This window comes from Anas platyrhynchos, chromosome 1, assembly GCF_047663525.1.
Source record: "Anas platyrhynchos isolate ZD024472 breed Pekin duck chromosome 1, IASCAAS_PekinDuck_T2T, whole genome shotgun sequence".
Classification (NCBI taxonomy): Eukaryota; Metazoa; Chordata; class Aves; order Anseriformes; family Anatidae; genus Anas; species Anas platyrhynchos.
Window position 1 is genome coordinate 17,737,045 of NC_092587.1, and position 24,743 is coordinate 17,761,787.

At 34.8% G+C, this 24,743-nt stretch overlaps 1 protein-coding gene across 6 annotated transcripts in view; it reads left to right on the forward strand.

Moving 5' to 3' along the window:
- TAFA5 (TAFA chemokine like family member 5) overlaps nucleotides 1-24,743 on the forward strand; it is a 437,142-nt gene that overhangs the window by 83,697 nt on the left and 328,702 nt on the right. For 5 of the 6 annotated variants that reach the window (XR_011806601.1, XR_011806604.1, XR_011806609.1 and 2 more), the window contains exon 2: nucleotides 18,552-18,638. The exons of the other annotated variant lie outside the window; for it this stretch is intronic. Coding sequence is in view for 2 of the 5 variants with exons in the window: in XM_072032955.1 (XP_071889056.1) it covers nucleotides 18,552-18,638 (87 nt within the window). In the remaining 3 variants the exon portion in view is untranslated. The remainder of the gene's footprint in view (nucleotides 1-18,551; nucleotides 18,639-24,743) is intronic. 6 annotated transcript variants of the gene reach the window in all.

Consider the following 24,743-nt stretch of genomic DNA (forward strand, 5'->3'; position numbering starts at 1 on the left):
TGAAGACGTGCTACAACATTACTGTTGTTGAAATCAGAAATGCATTTTCCCTTTAAGAATTGTCTACAGATCTATTTAATGCTTTGAAGGGAAATTATAAATTAAACAAATCCTCTTTGAGGGACTATAAATAATTCAGTGAAGGATCTGTTGAATTTGAGGACACAGGTATGATCTAAATCTGCTTAACAGACCTTTGGCTAATCATAAACCCATTTTGTTTTTCTCATGATTTTTATAAAGTAAAATTTCTTGGAATCTAGGATGTGTATGTAGTATTATGTATATAATAGCTGTATTTTGTGCTAACTATAACTAAAAACTTGGAAAGCAGATAATCTGACAGTCCAAATGCAAAACAAAACAACAAGAACAAAAAAAAAAAAAAAAAAAACCCACAACCAACAAAACAAACCAAAACAATACATATTTTAAAAGCTATCTTCCATAGAAGAGTTCTGAATACAAATCAAACCATCAAGGGTTAAATCAGGGACTAGATACCAGCACTGTTAGCTATTCCCAATAATACAAAATTGCATGCCTCAAATTACAGAAAATGATTTATCTATGTACTGGAGAGCTGATTTACACCCTTTGTGCACCACCCTGGAACTTTCATTGCATTCATAATGACAAGAATCAGCCAAAAACAATGTATGATGTATACCTTAAGCCAACATCTGATCTTGTACTACTGTAAGATTTCTATTTTTTTCAATTTCTCAAAGGTGAGTGAAAGTGGCAGTAAAATATTAGCTTGAATTTTCAATGTCAATAATTCTTTTTACTTATTTGAAAGTGAGAAAGATGCTAACTGCGAAAGGCACAAGAAGATATGAGTGTAGAACTCTAATCACCATTGGCTCCCATGCTGTTGTACCTTGATGGCAATCAGTCTTTCCCTGTAGGGACATCAGAGATCGTACTGAAAATATATAGTGAAAAGAAAAGTGTGGAAGTGCGTCAGTGGCTTGCAACCTGAACCATTACGACACTGATCATATTACTGATCATATTACTGATAAAAGTGAAAATGCACTCACAAAATGTCATGTCTGTCTTAAACCAATTCTAACACGCTCAAAGCAGACATTCAAAGGCCTGAATCATTTTGTGGTTTCCATCAATGATAATATAGCACAATAACTGTTCCTCTATAAAAACGTATTTTTTTAAAGAATACATGAATGACATAAGCACAAATACTTTAAATAGAGTCTGTTGAATAGATGCCATTGTATATGCAAGTATACATTGAAATGCAAGTATAAATTGTTGAGAAAAGTGTTGTTTGTTTTATTTATTTTCCTTAGTTATTGTAAAGACAATAGATATTTTTTTTAAGCAAGAATATAAGAACCTAAGAATAACTATATAGGTTTAGCTCAACTGTATTGCTTTAATAGCAGGTGCTTCATAGGTCAGTGCTTAGATGTAGTAAAACCAGGACAAGAATATATAGTATTCCCAGTAATTTTTTTTTATTATTATTTTTTTCCCAGGTTAGGGGTTTTCCTGAGCTTGATGTGATTTTGTCAGATTAGCAACTCTCAATGAAATTTTATTCTGTGTAATTACCTAGTTTCCTCTTGAATCTATCCGTAACATCACAAGGTGTTCCACAGGTCTATTTCTGTTAAATTCCAAGTACTTTTGTTTCCCTAGAGCATGGTTGCTGCTAGCTTCATCTAATAGTCCCAAATTCTTGTACCAGAGGAGATAAGAAACAGCTGGTCCCTATCTGCCTCTCCTGTGACACCATGAATTTTTCAACCTTTTTTATGCCCACAAATCTTACAATAATCCTTGTTTTCGTGGTTATCTGAATATGTTTGCTAATTTCTACAAGTTAAAACACTTGCCCCAAAACAGTAGGTAAAGGTATTGAGGCTAATAATTGATCATTAATTATTCTTTTACTCTTTTTTTTTCTTTCTTTTTTTTTTTTATTTCCAGGTTATTTATATACTGATGGTGTAGGAGAATTGATGATGTAAGCAGAAGTTGCTTTTAAAAACTGTCATTTACCCAGTTGCTGTTTACACGATAAATGGTACTGTATGTCTCATTACTGCTAGTGACTACTGACTACTCTGCTCTAAAAATAAACCAGCAGCCACTGTTTGAGTTTGTAGGGTAATGGCAAGAAATGCATATCAGCAAGGTTTCAATTAACAGAGAAAAAAGTGTTCTAGCCTATGCTAGAAATATTCTGGCACTGACCTAACAGCTGGGGTACACTTCTATTCTCACATCACCTTACTTGTACAACTGTCTTGAGAAGACATTATATACTGAACTCTATAGTTCAGGGTTCGGTAAGCTTCTATCTTTAGTATTGCTTCAGTTAGCTTGCCACTTTCCATTTGAAGATGTGAAACTTCAATTGTCTTCCTGTAATTCATATGAGTGGTTAAGACCTGTGCTGTGGGTATTTTGGGGGAAACTGGAGATTCCTGTAGTTTGTTAACTGAAAAGGTGAATTTGTATTGTGATTTAAAATTATTATTATTATTATTATTACTACATTAAGGTGCTTTTCTAAATAATAGGAGCATGAAGAAGGCATAGATATGCCTATAGAAGGAAGTATAGGTATGTTTTATTATTTTCCCAAATGTACTTTATTGTACATAATACTGATGTACGAAATTCCACATTTTCTTCTGTTACACTTCAATGCTGTGCTAGAAATTTTGTAGTGGGTGTTTTAGATAGTGGCTATTGGACAAAAATACAGTATCACCTCTATGAAAGCAGTGTGGAAAATTGAATTTGTTTTATTATTATTTTTTTAGAATTAAAATGTGAATAAAACACTGCTTAAAACCCTTTCATAAATACAAGCTCAACAATCAGAAGATTTTTTATGAGTACGTATATTTTATGAGTAAGTGAAGTTTTCTGCTAGCATCATTTCCCTTGGATTCTGTGTTTCCAGAGAGAATTATAATATTTTCTTTTGCAGAACTCTGTCTTGGCATATTGCTAACAGCAGTAGATGTTAGGTACTGTCTATTGCCCTGCCTCTGCCAACAACCATGAACGGAATGTTTGCATTTGCTTTGAGCCATGCACCAAATTGGAAACATTAGTTGTGCTTATATTGTGCCTGCACAATTGACTGATGACAACTACCCTTCAGAGTATATAGGGGTTTTATGCCTAATTATTTTTACTGCAGAGCTGGAAACTTAAGAAACTATTATGAGGGAATCTCAGATAACTTGAAGTTAGAAATAATAGGATAGTGAGAATTTAAGAGATGATAGAAATTTGTCAGAAGCCAGAAAATAACTTTTAAGTAGATTTTTCCTTTCACCTTGGATATTTTAAATATTGCTGATTTTTATTTTTCATTTCCTTAGTAATTACTATAAATGCAGCAATCAGTACTACATTTTCCCCATGACATTTTCAAATGATTTTTGAAATCCTCCTCCTCCTTTCCTGGAAGTAATATGTTTTTCTATGCATTGCATGTGGTCTCAAGGTGCTAAGCTTTGTAATTATCTGCCAAAAAGCATTCTACAAGTATTGGCACATTTTTCTCACATAAATTACAGTAGTTTAACCAAACCAGTAAGAAAATGAGAAATCAAATTTTCTGGAAAACTGAAATTTATTTGAGACATTTTTGCTTTTCTTTTAGAAAATTATTAAATGAACATATACCTGAAACCAGAGATAATAAGATTTAAACAGATTTTTAGTCAAAAGAATAGTAATGGTTTTGGTCATGAATTATGTTATTTGCAATCAAAATATGCTTAAAACAAATGAATTTTATTTTTTTTTTTCACCACTTTATTTCACCACGGAACTATTAAATTAACAAGTAAACTATCTGACTCTTATATTGGAATTCAGTTGGTGTTAAATTTGGTTGGGCTTTAAAAATGAATTTTCTGCAAAGAAAACTTTTTTTTTGTGTGTGTGTATATTTTCATATATAATAGGTATATAATTTTGAAATACTTCAAAGCATGTAGTCATGGCTAAGCCATGTGTTGTTGTTTGTGATTCCTCTTTTAAATATAAATAAAGCTATTCTACAATATCAGCCTTTTCAAAAACGCTATCCATAAGCAGGAATGCTTACTGCTTCTTGGAAATGAGATCATATCCAAGTGAGAAATTGGTCTGATGAGATGCCATCTTTTAAAGGGAAAAGCATCTAAGTTTCCAGGTTTCGAATGAAGCTACTTTGGGTTTAGTTTCATGTGTTGCTATGCTTTATTGCTTCTATTTTTTCAGAGAAAGTAAAGATAGCTGTGACTGTAGCCATATATCTCATACATATTTGATTGCTAAGAAACCCTCTTTGGAAAACAAACACAGTATATTAAGTGTCATATACATTCTAACATTTTTTGCATGTTTATGCTTACAAATATTAAACTGAAAGTGTTAGACTTAAAATGTCATCAGTGTCAACAGTTATCCTGAGTACTTCAGCACAGCAAATAACCCTATTCAAAAAGCCTAGTTCAAAAAGCCCATGTGTTCCCATATATAGCTGTCCTAAGCTCTGGGCTTTCATTGTGGTTCAGTGTAGTTTATAGCAGAATGTATGGATTTAAACAAATATAATACTGAAGAACTTTAGTAGACAATGCAACCAAAGATTATTAAGAAAGCCATGTATTTTCACTAAAACTCTAAAAGTTGTAAAGCAGAATGTCTCTCACAGCAGTGATTGAAATTTATTGCACAAATTTTATTAAAATCCTTTCCTTATATATGTTCTTTTTAGAATTTGTTTCTTTTGTTCAAGAAAAGGTATGCATTCAGGATTTCATTTTTGTTTTATTTTAAATAAATTTGTTTTCAACTTTCAGTGGAATTTCTGATGCAAAGTATCTTTAACTGCTTTTTCTTTTTTCTTTTTTTATTCTTTTCTTTTCATTTTTCCCTTTTTCTTTTTCTTTCTTTTTCTTTTTCTTTTTCTTTTTTTTTTCTTTTTCTTTTTCTTTTTCTTTTTCTTTTTCTTTTTCTTTTTCTTTTTCTTTTTCTTTTTCTTTTTCTTTTTCTTTTTCTTTTTCTTTTTCTTTTTCTTTTTCTTTTTCTTTTTTTTTCTTTTTAACCTCTTTCTCTCTCTCTCTCTCTCTCTCTTTCTCTTTCTCTTCCTCTTTCTCTCTCTCTCTCTCTCTTTCTCTTTCTCTTTCTCTTTCTCTTTCTCTTTCTCTTTCTCTTTCTCTTTCTCTTTCTCTTTCTCTTTCTCTTTCTCTTTCTCTTTCTCTTCCTCTTTCTTTCCCTAATGCAGGGGGTTGACAGTAACACTGATTAATAGTGCACTGCAGGAAGAGAAAGGGTAGCAGCTCATGCTTAGCAAGTGACAGTACCAAAGCAGGTGCAATACCTGAGGTCAGCGCAGCAAAAGATGCTTAGACACTGCTCAGCCCATCTCCCCACAGTTATGTGAAATCTCTGAGAAACTACAAAAATCCTGCTGGGTTGAAGAAAATCTGTAATTACAGACAGTCTGTACCCAATTACACCAACAAAAGCAACCACTTATATGAACTATGATTATTGTATTGTGTAGGAATTTGGCAGTGATAAAGGCATGTGGGCTAAGTTTCTTGAGAAAAGAATTTCTCACTTAAAAATTGTTTCTAAATTATTGCCAGTAGTTGTCTCTCTAGAACTCATTGTATCGTAAAAATTGCAATAAAAAATACGTACTGTCACAGACATGGTGCATACATAAACCATCCTTAAGAACGGGCATTTGAAGTGCTGAAACAAAAACAATGCATTTACAAGCTATGTAAAGCCATCACAGTCAAAAAGGTAATAACCCAGTATAGGGTTCTACCTGCTATTTTCTACCACCAGAGAGAATGCTTCACAAAATGTAGAAAAAAATAGATGGGCATCTTGAGAATTTTGTACTTGGAAATTCAGAAAATAAGATACAAAAATGTGGACATCCCTAAAGGAACTTCTGCCTTCTTTGCTGTTGTCAGGAGAGCTGTGGACAAGGTTAGGAATATGAGAGTTTCTCATATCTGAGCATACGAGAAAGAGGGAGGCTTTTTGCTGGAGAAAAGCTGAGACTGAGTGTAGAGGCCATCTAGGAAACCTTTAGATGACCCTGGTAACAGATGTATATAAATGTCCAAATTTACATGTTTGGGATTTGGTTAAGCATTTGTATGACATGGTTTTGTGCCTGCCTATTTTGCCTAATGTTTATTTTGTTTCAGTAGTTCATACGCTGAGCTCAATTTTAAATGAGCTGCTTCAAGGTAGGGTGCATTCATCATTATGGGAACCAAAGGAAGATAAGTATTTAATTCATTCCAGTAAAACCTTTATTGTCTTGTAGAGTTCTGCAATTGCATGGATTCATTTGGCAGGCCTTCATTGTGTTGCTTGGCCTATGCAGCACAGAATAATGGTAGCAACATTTCATTAAGAGGCAGCCATGCTAAAACCTAATAAAAACTTAATATCCTGTATGACTGCCCAATAGATTTGACTCTCTTTAGTGGATATAACTTCTTTTCTGTCATGACCTGACTGTTATAATTATATGCAACCCTTGTAAACCATTTGTTGCTTTTGGTACTAGTTTCATGTCAAGATAGATATATTCCAGTGGGTTGTATGTTTGTTTTGTGTACCCTTATTTATAATAATGGGTTTATTTCAATGAGTCTATTCATATGGTGTTCCATGAGGATATATTTCAGGAACAGGTGTGAACTAATTTATTTGTGGAAAAGGGCTGGCCCTTTTTAAGCTTTATACAATGGTCTTCTGAAATTATAGCTACTCCAGGGGTGGACAACACTTCCTTGCAAACATCATTTTTAGTGTGAGGTGTTAGGGAACAATGAATTGATGTATAGTAAACACAGACAGACTTTTTTTAAAGATTCTGTTTGTAAAACCTACTTTAAGAAGATTAGCAGAGTCTTCACTTTCCTATCTATATCCTCCTTCTGCATGAGATGCCTGGTAAGGCATCTCCTGAGGGCTACGACATGCACACAACTGAACAGTTCATGATGTCTGTTCCTTTAATTTGTATGTGATGATATGTAAAGCTATTAATATCTCTTGCAACACACTGGCACTTCCAGTAATGGAGGCATGTCTGACCATACGTAGGGTTGTGCAACTTACGCAGAAAAGCTGGGTATCCTTGGAAGGCTAGATTCATTGTTTTTACCTCTAGCATTTCAATGATTGAAGAGGTTCAAATAGTGTCCTGTTCTTCAGGAACAGACTTTCTGTAGAACTACAGTGATTTTTCCCTGTAAATCTATTAATTAAATTAATACTGTAAACAAATAAACAAGCAAAACCAACCACAGTATTAGTAGACAAATCTGTAGTGTTTTGCTTTCTTTTTTTAGCAGCTGAGCTAATTCAATTTATTTTTTCTACAAAGGCACATCAGCAGTGGAGCATAAGATGCTCAATTACAACTCTGCAGTTGAGTGAAAGGAAACTGGGATCCCCAAAATATTTTCTGCTTGCCTTTAAATAAGCAGACAAATAGATCACAGCTGATCTAGTGGAATATGTCCCTGCTTATGGCAGGGGGTGGAGGTAGTGGTGGAACTAGGTGATATTTAAAGTCTCTTCCATGGTTTGACATTCTGATTCTATGATTTATAGAACTGTAGGAATTTGGCATATAAACTAGCCCAGCCAAGTTATTACCCTTAAGCTTTCTATTCTATAGGCTAATGAAAAATTAAAACACCACATTATAAATGAAAGCATCTCTTTTTTCTTTTTCTTTTTTTTTCTTCTCATAACAATAGGAAGAAAATGGCAGCATCTGAGATTTTTTTTTTAATGTATATTCATATGCATTTTTCAGCTTCTGTTCATCATCCTGTTTCTATAATCATTTTATTTTAATTTGGAGAACATTTCTGGCAAAAACAAATGATTTGTGGGTTCATGATAGATGATCCAAAGAGCTAGATGCTTATATCCTCCAGCCTCTTCTTGTTTTAGTAACATGAGGAGGTGGATATATTAATAGTAGAATATTTGCTTTTCATAGAAAAATATTGAATGATGGAACTTTTGTTGTTGATGGTCTGCTATTCATTGCAGTTTTTGATGGACACAGTCAGTCTGGATATCCTTAAAAATTCAGGTCCAGCGGAATGTATGTTGCTTAACATTTGGTGAAGAAAACTACATCTCTGTAAATGTCTGGTCACTGTAAATGTAGGTATGCGTTAACTTTTAGTCATTTGGCTTGACAGAAAAACTAGAACAGTGATAGACACCTATCTATCTTTGCATTGACTATTATGCGTTACTTGTTCAGCTAATTTGTCCCCAAAATAAATAAAATATTCCATAGGTTTGCTTTGTCTCACTTATCCTGAGCAAATTTGCAAACTTTGACATGTGAGCTTCCACACAATTTATTTACCATAGTTCAGACCTGAATTTCTCTTGCTTTCTGTGATGACATCTCAGTGTTCTTCCAGTTCTCCACAATTGTTTTCAACATATAGTTAAAATTATCACCACAAGGTGGAGTTCTGAACTTTCCATCATGAACTATCATTTCAGTGTATCAATGGGGAGCAAATATAATGTCTTTCTAAGTATTATATTTCAGTTATATCTGAAATTTACAGGAGTGTTTATCAGTATAAACATTCAACAGAAGAAGTAAATTTTGGAATTACTCCTATGGCCAATACAGTGTCTTAATGCATAGTTAGTAGAGGTTTTAAACTTGCATTGTTTGTCTTTTCTAGTCAGGTATGCAAAGCTGAGGAGGAAAAGAAAAATAACGTAATAGATTCTAATATAGCTTTACTCTCTAAGAATCTTTTCTTCATTTTTTTCTATTCCCTTATACATTCACTAAGGATGAAGGTCCTGCCACACATCAAAGATGTTGCTACAGGTGATCTTACTTGTGTTTACAGAGAACCAATTTTCTGCCAAATAGACACTTGAATTTTTTAAAATAAAAACACCATCTACACTTATCACCTATATAACAATGAATGTTTATAGTTTGTGGGATTTAGTACAATTAGTTGGCTGTTTAAAGGAACTCTTATGCATGCACAAACAGATTCTAAGAACAGTTTTCTGTTTCAGTTATTTAGTTTACAGGATTTATTATTTTGTAACTGTGACAAGATTTTCAAATACAATTAGCTTTCTTTATATTAAATTTAGCTTTCTATATTTATGGGACAGAACATCAGTGTTTGTAACCCATTGTAAACTATTACTTTTACATATATGTATCTCAGCTGGAATAGTTTAACTGGTGTCTTTTGAATATCTAAGTTTAGAGTCTGAAAATGAGTCTGAAAACCCTTCTTGTTTCATAAGGCTAGCTGGTGCTAACTGAAGGAGTTATAAAATGAAGGAGTTGTAACACAGGAGCCGATAGCAATTTAGTGCATTGTGGTGCTGAAAGGACAGCTCATGGCAGCGCGAAGGGGCTTTGCTTCAATGATGGCTTATGCACAAGGGGTATAGAAATGATGAGAATATAACGATCATATAGAAATGATCCATTAGAGGTTTTTAAAAGTACATTTGTAGTAAATATTACTGATTATAAAGAAAAAGTGTAGTGTTCTTAGTGTTATTCTTCCTTATGGAATATACTACAACCTCTGAGGTCATAAAGATCTGTACTTCAGAAGGACTGTGATTAAGCACTTCCTTTAAATGTTCCTGCTTTAACACTTAGGAGACAAATAAATAAATAAATAAATATTTTATTTATTTATTTTCATTTGGTTTGTTTATTTTTTATTCCCCCATTTGTTGCATTACTTTATGACATGGTGTGTTAATCCTTCCCTCACCTTCTCTGCAAATCCCTCACTTTAGGATGTCATGCAATATGATTTTAGTCTGTTATGTTACTCAATAGTGATGAAAAGTTCAAACTACTAAGCTTTAATCGAACAAAAGCAAACCAGCAGAATTATAATGAGGCAATTAACACTTTGCTCTAATTCTCCTTAACCCAGTTACTCAGTCATTAGGAATTTCATCTCTGATATATTGAGCAAACTTTTTAAAATCTTATTGATCTTTTCACTTTTCATGATCTTTTTGCTGAAGACAAACAAACAAACTTTGCTCTAAAGGTAAACATGAAATACTCTAGATAATAAAGGCTATATTCAGTAGTTTCACACCCAAAATATGTGGATATCCTTATTGTTATGATAGAAAATTATCCAAATAATAACCAGAAACGATTTTTTTGATTGGCAGGGTCAGAAAGAATTCTCATCTATCCTACTAAAAAGCCACTAATTCTCTGTGGCTTTAAATGGCTCACAGCATGTTCAATGTCAGCTCAATTTGTCCTGAATATGTTTAAATTAATTATCTATCACACCTTCTGTGACCTGGTCCCCTACATAGGCTGACCCTCACTTGAGCTTCAAGAGGAGCTAGTACAAAAACAGATTTGAGAACAAAATTTGGCCTTGTATATTTGAAATTCTGTAATGATAGTTACTCTTCTGCTGATGCTACTATTTATTAAGGATTAACTATTGAAATATTTTTAATACTATGTTGCTTTTCACATGGTGTAATTATGACCTTCTAAATGAAATAATTACACGTCTTACGCTTTTGTGTTCTCTGGAGTATACTACTCTAAGCAGGGAGTTTGGACTAGATGATCTCCAGAGATTCCTTCTAACCTCAACAGTTCTGTGATTCTATGATTCTGTGAAATTGTTTCCTGGTGAAATGAAGCTACCTGGGCAGTCTCATGTTTTCACTTTGAGTTTCTATGTGATAACTACCAGTAATTCCCCAGATTTTCTTCTTTCAATGGACTATAGTTTTTGTTGTTTTCTGCCAAAGTGAGAAAGACTGTATACTCTTCCATAGTCAAGCACGCACAAACTGCTGACACTCCTTTTAGAAGACGGTCTTTTAGAATTCCTTTGCCAAACTCAAGATGATTAATGCAGACAAATCACAAGTGAATGAATTTGCTTTGGTTGTGCCATTCTCTAAGATGTTAACCTAGTTGTTACAGGCAATCTTTTAGTGTCTGTTAAAATAAGCACAGTGCTGCTCATGACCATGTTAAGTAACATTTTATGATGTTTTTGTTTACTGAGTTGGTTATGTGGATAATGGTTTTGCTGGTTATGTGGATAGTGGTTGTCCATTTTAAGTGGAACCATCCATTTTAACTGATACAATTCTAAGACTCCTTCTCTTTATATGATTTTCCTATGAGGAACAGGAAAAGCTATTTTCTATACCATCACACATAGTTGGAACTCCTACAGCTTGCTTAGTTCCTTCCCTATGTTCATATTTTAGCAACTTAACTTTCAGTTACCAGTATGGGATTCCTGTGGCTTTCTTCATTAGTGTTTGTCTGGCACGCCACTAACTTCTCAGCAGAGTGCCCTTACTAACATCTTGTAAGAGAGCTCTCTGGTACCTGCTTTTAGCTTCATTAGTCTTTCTTTCTAGCTTTTCTGAAAAGCATCCTGAAGGCTCCTCCATGTTCTAGTCAAAGGTTTATTTTATCCTTGAGTGAGGTCTTTGCTTCATGCATGTTCTTCTGGACTTGCCAAACTGCATTTTCTTTGATGAATCCTTTATACGGTAACTCCTGAACTGCACATAAATATAACCATTCAAATAAACTGTATTCCAGTGAATACAAATTGCTTGTAAAAGAGACCATACTTAGAACACTAACTACATTGTGAAAATACTTGTTGAAATCCTTATGGCTTTTGATGATCTCTTAAGGTCCCTTCCAACCCCTACAATTCTGTGATTCTGTGATTCGTGTACTTTCAAATGGCTGAATGTTTTTCCCCAATGGGGACAAAGTAGTCTGAGGAATACAGAAACCTGTTCTAACTGGATAATATGGCCTGATCTCATTTTCACAAAGCTGCCCTGGAGAAGTTATATCTTCAAGAGGATGCTCCAGGCCTAAGTCTTCTTTTACCTCTTCCTTAGGAACAGTTCCTCCAGTCCTATTTTGCTCTCTAAACACTGCCTCCTACCAGGAACTAGGAATTACTTAATCCTAGTACTCCTCTAGTTGGATGCAGTTTCAGTTATCTAGCTAGTCTTTGTTTCAACAGCCTCAAAAGAAGTGAAAGGAGTGTGGTGGTTTTACCTTGCTGGATAGATGAACCCCATCACAACTGCTCTCACCTGCTCACCTTCTCAGAAGAGAAGGGGAAGAAGAAAAGCAAAGAAACAACTCACAGGTTGGGATAAAGATAATTTAATTAAAGGAAAAATAATTATTAAGGGAAATTATTATTAATTAAATAATTTAACTAAAAGGAAAAGGGGAAGGGGAAAAGGGGAAAAAACAAAGCAAAGGTTGTGTGGAAGTGCAGAGGAAAAAAAATATTCTCTACTTCCCACCAATGAGTGATACTTGACAATGTCCTTGAAGCAGGGCCTCAATGCATGTAGCGGTTGTTTAGAGGGACAGATGTTTTCACAATGAGAGCCCACCCCACCCCTCTCCTTTCTTTTTCCACCTTATATTGCTGATTGTGACATCATATGGTATGGAATATCCCTTTGGTTGGTTTAGGCCAGCTGCCCTGGTGATGTTCCTTCCTCACTTCTTGCCCACCCCCAGCTCTGGGTGGAGGAGGAAGGGGGGGGAGAGGAAGTCCTGATGCTGTGCCAATATTGCTCAACACTGATGCAATACTAGTGCTGTTCCAGCTACAAGTGCAGAGCATAGCTGTATGGGCTGCTGCAGGGAAAGCTAACTCCATCCCAGACAGACACTGTATAAGGAGACAAAGTGATGGTCATACAGGACACCATTTTGTTATCTTTCATCTGTCCTTTGTTTTGTTTTTTTGAAACAGAACCATCTTATTGAATCATAATACTTTTTTTTTATTATTATTATTTTGTTTTTCAGTTGCAAACATAAACAGGCGGCTTACAGGAACGGGCAAAAAATCCTTACTCTAGTGTTGGGAGAATCAGAGAAAATTAAAAGCAACTCATGCAACCTAAATGGGCGCCTAAGCTTTCTAATAACAAGAATGTCTGTTTTTCTAATCTAATAATTTTGTTAATGCATAGTTTATTTATTTATTTATTTATTTTTCCTCCTGTTACTCAGTAGTAATAAAATTTAGTCAAAGTTATCCAGTTGTTGCAGTTTTCTGGTCCTTTAATGAAGGTATGATAACTGCTTGCTGTTCTCTAGATCAGTGACTGTGTAGTAAACCAGAGGGGAGCCTAGAAACCCAGCCTATAGCCCCTTCCCTGGGGCAACACTGGGCTGCCAAAGGTAAGCACTTCTTGTCAGTGTGATTTTTGAATGAATTCAGTGCTGTCTGATAAATTTGGCTGTGGTCAGACTATGATTTCTTTGTCTACTGGGAATGTAATCCCAATAAGAGATCCCAGTAACAGAAAGAGAGAAGGAAAGGAGGGAATGAAGGATTCTGGAATGGGCTTCTTTGAGAACAGGTGATCTGAATGTCTGTTTCTACCATTTTTACAGTAAAATATATATATGACTGGAATTGGTCTCAGGACAGAGTCCAGTCTCTTATGAGAATTAGGATTACCCCAAATGGATATTTATTTAACTTGTTCTGAAAAAAAAAATCATGCATGTTGATATACGGATTCCCTATCAATGATAATCTGTGCCATCATTTAACCGTCCTGATAGCTAGGCTGTTTTCAATTAGCATCTGATGTAAATCCCCTCTGCTATATTGGTAGTTCTAATTAAAAACAGATCTAATTTATCTACATCTTTCTTAAAACATGAAGCCACAAACTGAAAAAGTGCTGTTGTGGAACTTCAGGAATGAAGTTGAGGAGATATTGCTCGTTTCTGTCAATGAATTTAAAATTATACTTCACTTTGTGGCAACAACATTGTATTTTTGAATCATTACTCACTTTGTGATCCACTATACCTTCATACCTTTTTCCATTATTTATGCAGTTGTACAATATTTTCTCATTTTTAAATGTTCAGCATTTGAGGAAAAGTGCAATGACTATGCTTCTCCCCTGCCAAAATGAAAAACAGCGTGCTGTGTTCCTGATTTAGAAGAATCATGTTGTCATTTGATGAGGTCTGCAAATTCATTAAAATGTTGAACCCCTAAATGACTAAAAAACGATCCCATAATATGATGAAAAACCTCGATATTGAGTGCTTTCTACTAATTCATATATTTACTTGATTCTAATAATTTATAAGCCAAATTCTGATCGTTGGTATTGTGGGGTAAAAACACTAAATGCAGTTGTCCTTCTAGATCTGACCTCATTAAAACTGAAAATAGCATATATCTCTTATTACAGAAATATTTTATTCAAAAGGAACTGTGTAAGGAATATAGCTAGCCTGTGTATTTGTTTTTTTGTTGTTTGTTTGTTTGCTTGTTTGTTTGTTTGTTTTGTCTTTGTTTTATAACCCCTCTGTATAATGTAACATTTTACATCATCTGAAGAAAAATATTTTTGTATCAAAATCTTGTTCTGGATATGACGCCTTCTCTTCTGGATGTTATGATCAGGAAATTCTCTTTTACTGCTCTCCTGTATTAGAAGCAGTTATGGCCCATATAACTGTCATTGTTTCAGTAACCTGCAAATTTATTGCTGTAATGAAGCTTCCCGATAAACAAAGTTATTCTTATTTAATAAGTCAGCAGTTGAATCTACAGCTGAACAGAGAGGCTTATTGTGTAAGGATCTGAGGTTATATGTAACATATTTTGAAATGCTGTATATGGACGGCGAATATAGTCATGGTTACGGCAGTGGGCAGGAAATCACAGTTTTGAGTCTTGGCTGTGTCACAGACTTTCTGTGTGACTTTGGACAAGCTACTCTTTGTGCATTAGCTAATAGTACTATCTCTATCTCCCAGGGGTGTTGTGAGAATACATTCATTAATGTTTGTAAGGCGCTTGGATATTATAGAGATGGGGCCATATAAGCACTTAGAGAAACAATCCATTTTTGCAACAGTGTGCATCTTCCTGACTAAGGACTTTTTTGCTGGAAGTTTTTCATCGATGCTTATTATGAATAAATCTACTTTATAATGATACAGTGAGGTTAAACTGCATTTTGGAGTGTGGTTTCACTTTAGTATTCAGAACAGGTGGGAACAGTCATAAGTTTGAAAGCTGTTCCCAAGGAAAAAGAATAGAATTTTTATACTCAGACATTTGAATAGAAAAGATACCTTTCGTGATTCATCTAGTTCAAAACATGGAGGATTATTTACATCTGTATCTGTCTCACAAATAGTTTATTCTATTTTAAGCACTTCTCATTACATTGTCTAAACTACCTCCTCAGGCAAGTCATTCCATTGCCTAATTGCCTTTAAAGTTAAACAGTTTGCTCAAATGTCTAACCTATTTTTTTCCTTGTGGAAATAAGCTGCTCTTTCAGTCTGTCCTTTCTTTCTGAAATAACCTTCACTCACATGTGCTCAGTTCAGATGCACAACGTAGTTATAGCAAGTTAACAAGGTATTGCTTTAGAGCTGATGGGAGATAAATTGGTGAGCCACTGTAATTTGATTTGATAATTTGCCTGGCTGAGTGCTGTATGGTATTAAAATCTGAATATGGGGCTCAGAGCACTAGCACCAAGGAGGAAAAAAAATGAATAAATAAATATTAAATATTCCCAAGACCCTCATGGAGAACTTGTTGGTGAGAGGTTTCCAATCTAAGAGAGCAGACACTGCAGGCTTCATAAAGAGTTTTGTTTTGTTTTGTTTTCATTCATAGAAACTAGTGGCAGATAAATTATGGAAGTAAAGTATCTGAATGAGTCTTAGCATTCCTTGAGGAAAGTGGAACTCTACAGTTCTGAAGCTCAGGAAACAAAGTATATGTTGTGTATCTGTGTAAAACTTTTTACTTTTGAGCCCTGAGTCTAATGAAATTTCTCAGAGAGACAAAGGTATCATATACTTCAATTGCAAAAGTTTCTGAAAATGCATGATCATTGGAAGATAGAGACCCTATAAATGCCCCGATGCTGGGAACAGACATTGTGTTCTCTATTTCTGTGTTAAATCTAGAGAATCAACATGGTCTTCAGCTGGATAGTTGTGAAAAATCAGAGCTTGCAGTAAATTAAAAAATGTAAACTTATATGAAAATTGAACTAATTTATTCTGGGGCTCATGGGATTGCTTGTTATTAATTTACAGTTTGCAAAGTCCATTCATGCACAATTTGTTGTTTGAATATGTACTGAGTAGGATTGCTTTTTAACAAAGTTCCCGTATTATTATTCCCGATAGTGGAAGGCAATGGCTTCTCAGGATGAGTATTGTTTTTAAACTATGGTCAGACGTTCTTAGCAATGCACTAGGACAGAACTGCACTATTTATTTATTTATTTATTTATTTATTTATTTTCTGTCAATTAGGATTGGGAATTGAATGGGGTTGGTATTATCCTCATATCCTATACACATATGTAAAATATACTACACTGGACAGAAGAACTACAAATGAAAGAAGGAAGTAAGGTACAATATTCCAGCATTGTACAAAGTTATTATAAATGGAGATACAGGTAGAAACTCATAATCTTAACTTGGTTTCACTGCCATCAGTCTGCTCCCAACCTCATGTGTTGTTTTCTGGGCTTAGCTAAAGATTCAGTACAGCCATCTCTCTTTTCAGTCTGTCAGTAGATGCAAGACCAGTGTTTGGGGATTCTTAATCAGAATTCCTGATTTTGTAATCCTTGATGCAGGACTGAATAAAAAGTATCAGTAAAGATAAGAAGAGGAAACATCATTAATGAGATATTATTTTCTGCTCGTTGCTTTACATAAAACATATGTAAAGCTTACTCATGTTTGTGTTTATTAGACATTATTTAAGTCCTTGGTTACTAAAAATTTCCTCCGTGAATATATTTTCATATGGCAACGACAATAAAATTTCTACCAAAATATTAAGAAAAAATATATATACAATTCAAAGGATTAGTTATCTTCTTTAAAAAATGCAGAATGTTTTATATATTGTATCAGACTAATCCTCTTTGATACACTGTGTGCGCCACACAAAAATAATTGGCATGATAACGACTAATATAAATAGAAAAAAACAGTGTACAAAACAAGAGATGACAGTTTACAAAACTCAGTTCTGATAGCCAATTAAAAAGATGACCACCAGAAACAGTTGAAAATTTAAACTTTTGTTATTTTTTTTTCATCTTGTGTTGTGCCTGTCAAAAAGAAGATACACATCTTCAGCAGTATATCTGAAAAAGGAAAAGAAAACATTTAAATCTACTCAGACTATTACAGTTGCATTACTAGATTTTAATGACTGCCTTACAAAATTCTGATAACTTATTGAGGCTATGTTTCTATATATGAAGCAGCAGAGCATATACTCTGGAAAAGGGAAGAAACTTTTCCTTACGGCAAAGTAAATTGTTGTGATTTCTCACAGTAGGAGGTTATTGGCTCATATGCTGATTCTGTCCACTTTGATAGGATAACTTTATGAATAAACAGCTTCATACCCAGGTATGTCTTTAGGATTGATGCCAGTTGCAAGTTTTCATCAACAGAATAACTTCTCCCTTCCTCATCTCCTTGGTGACCTTAAACCCTCAGGCAATACTCAATATACAAGTAGATGTTATGTTGCTCATACTACCTGATATTTCAGTTTACTACATAAAGTACTTGCTTCTTGTATCTTTTCTGTATTCTTCTAAAGTAATTATGAAGAAATCACGCTTATTTTAAAAACTAGTGTTATCTAGTGGAAGAAAAAAATCTGTTACATGTAAGCAAAGAGAATACTCAAAGTAGCTGGCATTTAAAATACATCTAAAAACATCTAAAATCCTCCTTGTAACCATAACAATTATCCTAGTTTATTATACTGTCTTTAGCTATTCCTTCTTTTCTGCAAGTAATTGTCATGTGGCTGGGGAGTTTCTGTTCTGATTTTATGGAATTCTATTAATTTTCTGGAGATTTTTTTTTCCTGACATAGTTTCTTCATAAACAAACAAACAAACAAAAACCTGGAAAGCAAGCTGATTTTGGATCCAACATTTGGTGGCACTATAGTTTAATTTTTTATTTCATATGGCTGGGTTTTACTATGAAGGCTAGATAAGTGCTATGCACTATACTGTATTTCCTTTATAGGGAAGATATGAATACTTAGCCTTTTTCAAAGAAGGGAGGGAGAGGGAGGTGGGAAAGAGAGAGACTCACCTGGTTTCTGTCATGTCAGATGCAGTTGGGTAAGTGCTTCGTTAACTTATATTTGAAATGATTACTAAAAGTTCCTCTAAAATCAGTGAAGGTCAGTTTTATGAGTACTGTTCTCAGCAACTGAAAGTAGCCATTACATACAGCAGGCTGATTATAAGGGGAAACTCTAAAGTCTTCAATTCTAAATCTTCAGGTGTGTGGGCTGTTAGACCCCCTAATGTTGTAGTTTATTCTATGTTCATTTCCTTTTGCAAGAAGTGATTTCAATTGAATCATTTATGATTCTTCCATTCAGATTATAACAGCTATTTTGGAGCGGATAACCCTCAATGGCTGTATATGAGACATTGCCCGGGGTGCTTCCAAGATGCTTTTGAGCTGGGTAAGGAAATCACTGAGTGTTGACACATTCTGAAAGCACTATGGCATGGATCAAGAGCATATAGTTTATAAATGTGTTACTGACCTATTATTTTATGTATTAATGACAGAGTAGATTATACCCATTTCCTCTGAAGTGTTAAACAAAACCAAATAAGCACTATTAAATACATATATATATGTAAAGTATTTTCAAAAATGAAATACAGTATGTATCTCTATATAGTAATTCATACATAAAAATATTGTCATCATTACCAACTTATAATGTGTCTACTTTTTTCTATAGTAGCCATTCAATGTATAATATTATATTAATGCAATATTATATAATATTAGCATAGCAGTGAAGAAAACTACTCAAATTTTTGCTGTGATTTTAAGGTCAAAGCTATCTGTTTCTGTGGGCATGGCTTAACCAATATGCTAATATAAGACTTCAGTTTATATTCATGCTGTAATCTCTGATCATCCCTACTCTGTACGTGTTACCTTACAGACTCTTGTTCAGTCATGAGCAATTAGTTGTGATGAATCATCTGCCCCTTCAGATACAGACACAGGCAACTATCTGTTTCAAGATCAACCCTTGCACAATGAAGGCTGTATAGGCATGAGGTGTTAGACCTTCCAGTGAGTGTGCATGATGTGAAGAAATCAGAGAAAGCTTTCTGTGTCTTCTTCAAAAGCCCACTGATAAGTATGAAGATCAGGACAGTCCAGCACAGATGTGATGCTAAAATATCCCAGGAGCTGGCAGAAAGACAGGTCCATGGCCCACTCCTCTCCTTCTTAATTTAAGGATAATCAATGCCCAGAGAATTCATATTCTGCTGTAGAAATACATGTTCCACCTCTTACAATGTTTGTTTAATGCTCTTTGTAATGTTTTATCCTTCTGAAATCTGACTGAAGCAGTTACAGTGTCTGCAGGTTTTTTACTGAAGTTAGTTCACGCTGTGTGCTGCCAGTAGCTGAAGTTGCAATTAGACAAAGATAATTCTGCCTGGTATAGTAAGGGTGCAGTTTTGTTGGTATTTTTTTGCCAAAATCTTAGATGCTCCATTTCATGTAGTAATTGTCTCTATTTGTAAACAATGTAAACATACAGAAAAAGGGTTCCTATTAGAACAGCATAATCCAAAATGATATCAAAAAGGATATTACCCTTTATAAACATGCTTTTCACACACACAGAAAAGTCAAATCCTGCTATACAGTGGCCACTTCATTAACCGTAGTAAGCTATAGATTGTCTGATGTGTCTGGCAAATAGAAAAAAAAAAATCTACAAAAAAGTGCAAGTAAACAAGTAGTAAGTAGGTTCCACATGCAGCAGAAGGTAGGAAAATATGCTTTTCCTACCATTATCCCACCCCAGGTGTACATTGATAGGGCTTCCAGTGTGTTAATTCCTCATAGCACAGAGTCCAGTAATAAATCTCATATTAGCTTGCAGTAATCCATTTTCATCCTACTGAACAAAGTATGGCTTACACTCTTTAGTGTTATCTGGACATATCTAAGAATATCTAAAGACTGGCTAATACTTTTTTTTTTTTTTTTGTACTGTCAAGAGCTAGTAGACTATATTATACATGAATGGCTTGCAATATTATTGGTTTATATTTCAGAATAAAAAGAAGTTTGTTTTCTAATTTTGCCTTTACTTATTCGAGATTTTGAAATGAACTCCTTAAAACAGACCCAGAAGAAACTTAATGTATAATATTCTGTGTTCCTTTTAATGTCACAGTCTGATGCAGGTATAAATTTTTTGAAAACATGAGAGTTTTCAGGCTTAAAACAAGAGTGCCATAGTGGTAAACCCATTTTAATTTATACATAAAATGTAATAATTGTTCATTTTGTGCATGTGACAATATTTAAATGTCTATCTGAGGTTTTGAATATTTTTAAAGCATCAGCACATTTGTCTGAGAAATATTTGTTTCCCCTCCACTAGTTTATTTGCAACCAAAGATTGCCTCTTCTCTCACTAATATCCACCAACATGCTAAAACAGTGAAGACAGTTGTTGTCTCTTCCTTGTATGTTCAGAACATGTTTTATCTAACTCTGGAGGTGCCTTGTTTGTTCTAGATATGTTCCATTTTTGCTGCAGCTCCCTTTCATACTGACCACAGTAAGAATCAGTAATTAAAAGTTTCCATTGTGACTCTGGCTCCTGATCAGTGTTTGTGATATGCATGTTTTGAGCTAAATAAAAAGTAAAGTTCTCTGGTTAGAGCTTTACCTTACTTAGGTCATAGAGCTTATTGGCCAAGTTGCCAGTGAGGTTGAGTTTGTATAGTATTGTTCCTGTTGTATTTGGATTTTTTTTTATTATTATTATTATTTTTACTATCTCCATTTAGGTGAGGGGAAACACCAGAAAGTTAACTTTTTAACTTTTCCATACAGCACTACTATACTGTACTGTTGGCTATTCTATAGAAGTTTGCTATAACTTGACATACATGACTTACATACTTATTCTGCATGGCTTACAGGTCTCATGAGGAATTAACTCACTGAACATAACAGCCTTTCAATTGTGTGTATGAGGCTAGACCCTCAAGAAGTGATGCTGGATACTATGGACCATAAATTAATTAATTAAATTAATGTGTTTAATAATTGTGGTTCTAATACACATCTTTTTTGTAATGTATATATATAGTAAACAAATATATTATTTTAGTTTGAGTAGGGAATTGTTAAAAAATGCAGTCAATTTTAAAATATAAAAAGTGAAAATACAAGGATAAGCCTTCTCAATTTCAGTGTTTACTGTAGCCCTACAGTCACTGGAACATTCAAGACTATGCCTTATCCATCAGTCTTAACTCTGAGTTCCAATAGTTATGTACTCTCTGAATTATTTCAATATCTTACAACTGGAATCAGGTAGAAAGACCCTTGAGACTTTGTAGACTTCCTCTTTGAAATTAGTAGTTCTCCTGAATGTAAGTTGCTGCCTATTCAGGACTTTGTAGACAAATGAAAGTGTTTTGAAAGCATTTCAAGTACATGAAGGCCATAAACAAAACAGAAAGAAAAAAAAAAATGGAAGCAAGAAAGGAAGGGCAGGCAGACAATATAATATTACAAGTTCTCCATTAGGACATGTGGTTCTGTCAATTTAATACAGACTCTCTCTCCCCCCCTCCCCCCCCAAATATATGAAACTATCCACAGGCAGACATAGCATATATAATCATGTATCACAGAAATGAAATCACATCGTTTAGAGGACTGCCTTTAAGTATTTGCCTCTCTCTTCAGACTTTAATATATTTCTTCCTGAAGAGCCGGAGTGAAAACTTGGTACCTCTCACATAAAAACAATTCCGTGCTCTGGAAGGCAAAAGAGTTTCAGCATTGCAGGTTCCTCACACAGGATACGCTGTCCTAGCTCCCTCCTCAGTGGCATCTCATTCATGACAGCTCACGTATTCTCTTATACGCATACTGGCACTAGATCCTATGGATACGTACTGGTTGCAATTACCATCAGTGTAGGAACTGAATTTGTAAGGCTCTAAATTTTGTAGTCCCAAATGTGTTAGTTTTTTTTTACGTCAGAAATTCCCCAGGTCATAATGCTGTCATTGTTCTCAGTAGGAAACTTTAATTGCAGAGCTAGTTGGAAAAGAGTTGGATTAGCTGGCAGAGTGTTGTCTGGAAAATCTTTCAGCTGTGCAATGTTATCTCTTCCCCTTATATCCCCTCGCCCCCACCCCTGAGGATTCCTAGCCTGCTGCATTTGGTGAGATACATATGTTTTCCCCAGCTCCAAGAGCTGTGAAGGGTTCCTCTGGGATATCTAAGTATAAATACCTAAGTGTGTCTTCAGTTGCTAGGTTATTTTTAGTCAATGGGTGGTTACTAAGTCATCTATAATTGTGCTGTTAAATGTGTCAGAGCAGCTACTAGAAAGCTAGGTGCTCCCTGTAACAGGTTGTGTGTGTAAGGTGAAATGAAAGAGTACAAAATCAGCATTACAGAAGTGAGCTGTTTAAAGCTTTGAATGATATAAAGGGAGATTGCTTGATGAGCAGATACAAGGAAGATGGTCCATGAGTACCACATGGATGGCGGAGGACGGTAACGTACTATCCATAGTACCTGCGACTGGCATATCATGTCATTTCTAATTTGTGGTGTTGGGGAACTTACCAGGGGGTCAGGGGATGGCAGTGGTCTTACAAAGCCTTTCACATCTTAGCCAGCTCATATAAAGCCTTTAGCAGCAGTGGCCAAAAGCAATTATCAACTGGTAACTGCTAAGTGGGAGAAAGTGCAAAGAGTTCCCTATGGGCAACTGTCCACAGGACACAGGCTGCTAGCGCAGTTCTTTCTCTATAAATAGAAGAGTGGAATATAATCATACCTGAAGTGAAAGTCAGTAAGATGGTGGGAAGAAGGCAAGAACAGCAAAATAATATAATTGGAAAGCTAAAGGAAATGCAAAGATATTTTTAAAAGACATATCAGAAATATTAGGCAGAAATTAGGCACTACAGCAAAGAAATTGCACATTGGTTATTCTAAAATATCCTTGCTGCATTATCCCTTTTATGAATCTGCAATTAGGAGAAAGAGCAGGAAGCAGGGTTTGGTCTGTCAAAAAATCATTACAGACATTAACACATCAGCTAATTAGGTGAGTGAAGAAAAATAAAGCAAAATTTTTAGGTGTTCATGGAAGGAGATGGTAAGATGGATATGTGTTCGTAATTCCTGGTGCAGCTATATCACATCACAAACCAGAGATTAACAGAGTCTCTTCAGAGATAAATTTCTACTTCAGTGGCATTGCCCAGCATCAGCTGAAGATCAGCGATGGTATTTGGAGGACTGCTGCAGTTGTGACTAGCCCAGATGCAAAGAAATGTGAACCAGCTGTTGGTATGCAGAGAGCAGCGGGGGAAAAATATTTAAAAGCTGCAAAAGATAATTGGTGGAAATATATCCATCTGTATTCATTTCTGTATATTCAATATATCATCTATTTTGAGTAGATTCAAAATGGGAAAGGATTTATAATGCCACTTCAGGCATATGTGAGAGATAAATTGGGTGAATTTCAACAAAATAAAATGTTAAACTTACATGTAACTTAGGAGAAATATCCCAGCTGAGAGAACCGCTGGGCTGGAATAATCGCCTCAAGTGGCTGGTGACAGACTATTGCCTGAGTAACTCAAAAGTAACAAAAATGAAATCCAGTGGGCATCAGCAAAGGTTTGGCTAGATAGGCTAATAATGGATATTGCCTGCTTTTTTTTTTTTTTGTGTGTGTGTGTGTGTGTGCATGCATGCATGCGTATGTTCTTCAAAGCCAGTGGTAGATTCCAAATTCATTAGTGAGAATGGGCTAACATCATCTCTTGTGCAACTGCATTTAGATCTGCATTGGACATGCATAATTTTGGGGTTTGTTGCATGAACAGTAATAAAATAATCATGCAAGAAACATTCAACACAACTAAAAGTACTAGAGACTTAGTTACAGTGGTATGGAACACAATCTGGACATGGTCACATTTCAGGAACTTCAGCATCTTATTTATAAAATATCTTGGTACTGAAGAATAGATCTTTTAAAGTTTTATAGTTTGTCTTGTTTTGTTTTGGCTTGGTTTGGTTTGTTGTTTTTTTTTTTTCCCCACAGAACTAAATACAGAGTACAAAAATATTTTTAAAACTACAGAATTGAGCAAAGGCTGCTGTCTTCACTGCAGAGTTCCAGTTTTAGTAATTCTGTTGAACTAGACAGAAGTTTCAGTAAAAGGAACAAATGAGCTGTGTTTCCAAAAGAGAACATACACTTGGAAATGATGCACTTATTTGTTGTGCTGCTTTCCCATAGGAACTGGAAAGAACTCATATCTCAAACACATTTACTTTTGCTCCTTGGCCATCAGGAAAATGCTTTCCTTACTACTTTTTCCAACCATGCACTGTGTTGGAAATGTCTTCTAATGCCATCGCCATCTTTTACCTGTATGAAGGAGCTTTCAGGTGCTCCACATCTCTCTTTAACATTAAAACACAAGTGGAGAAGTTCCTGTGGAGGGGATTCCAGGCAGAAGCTACT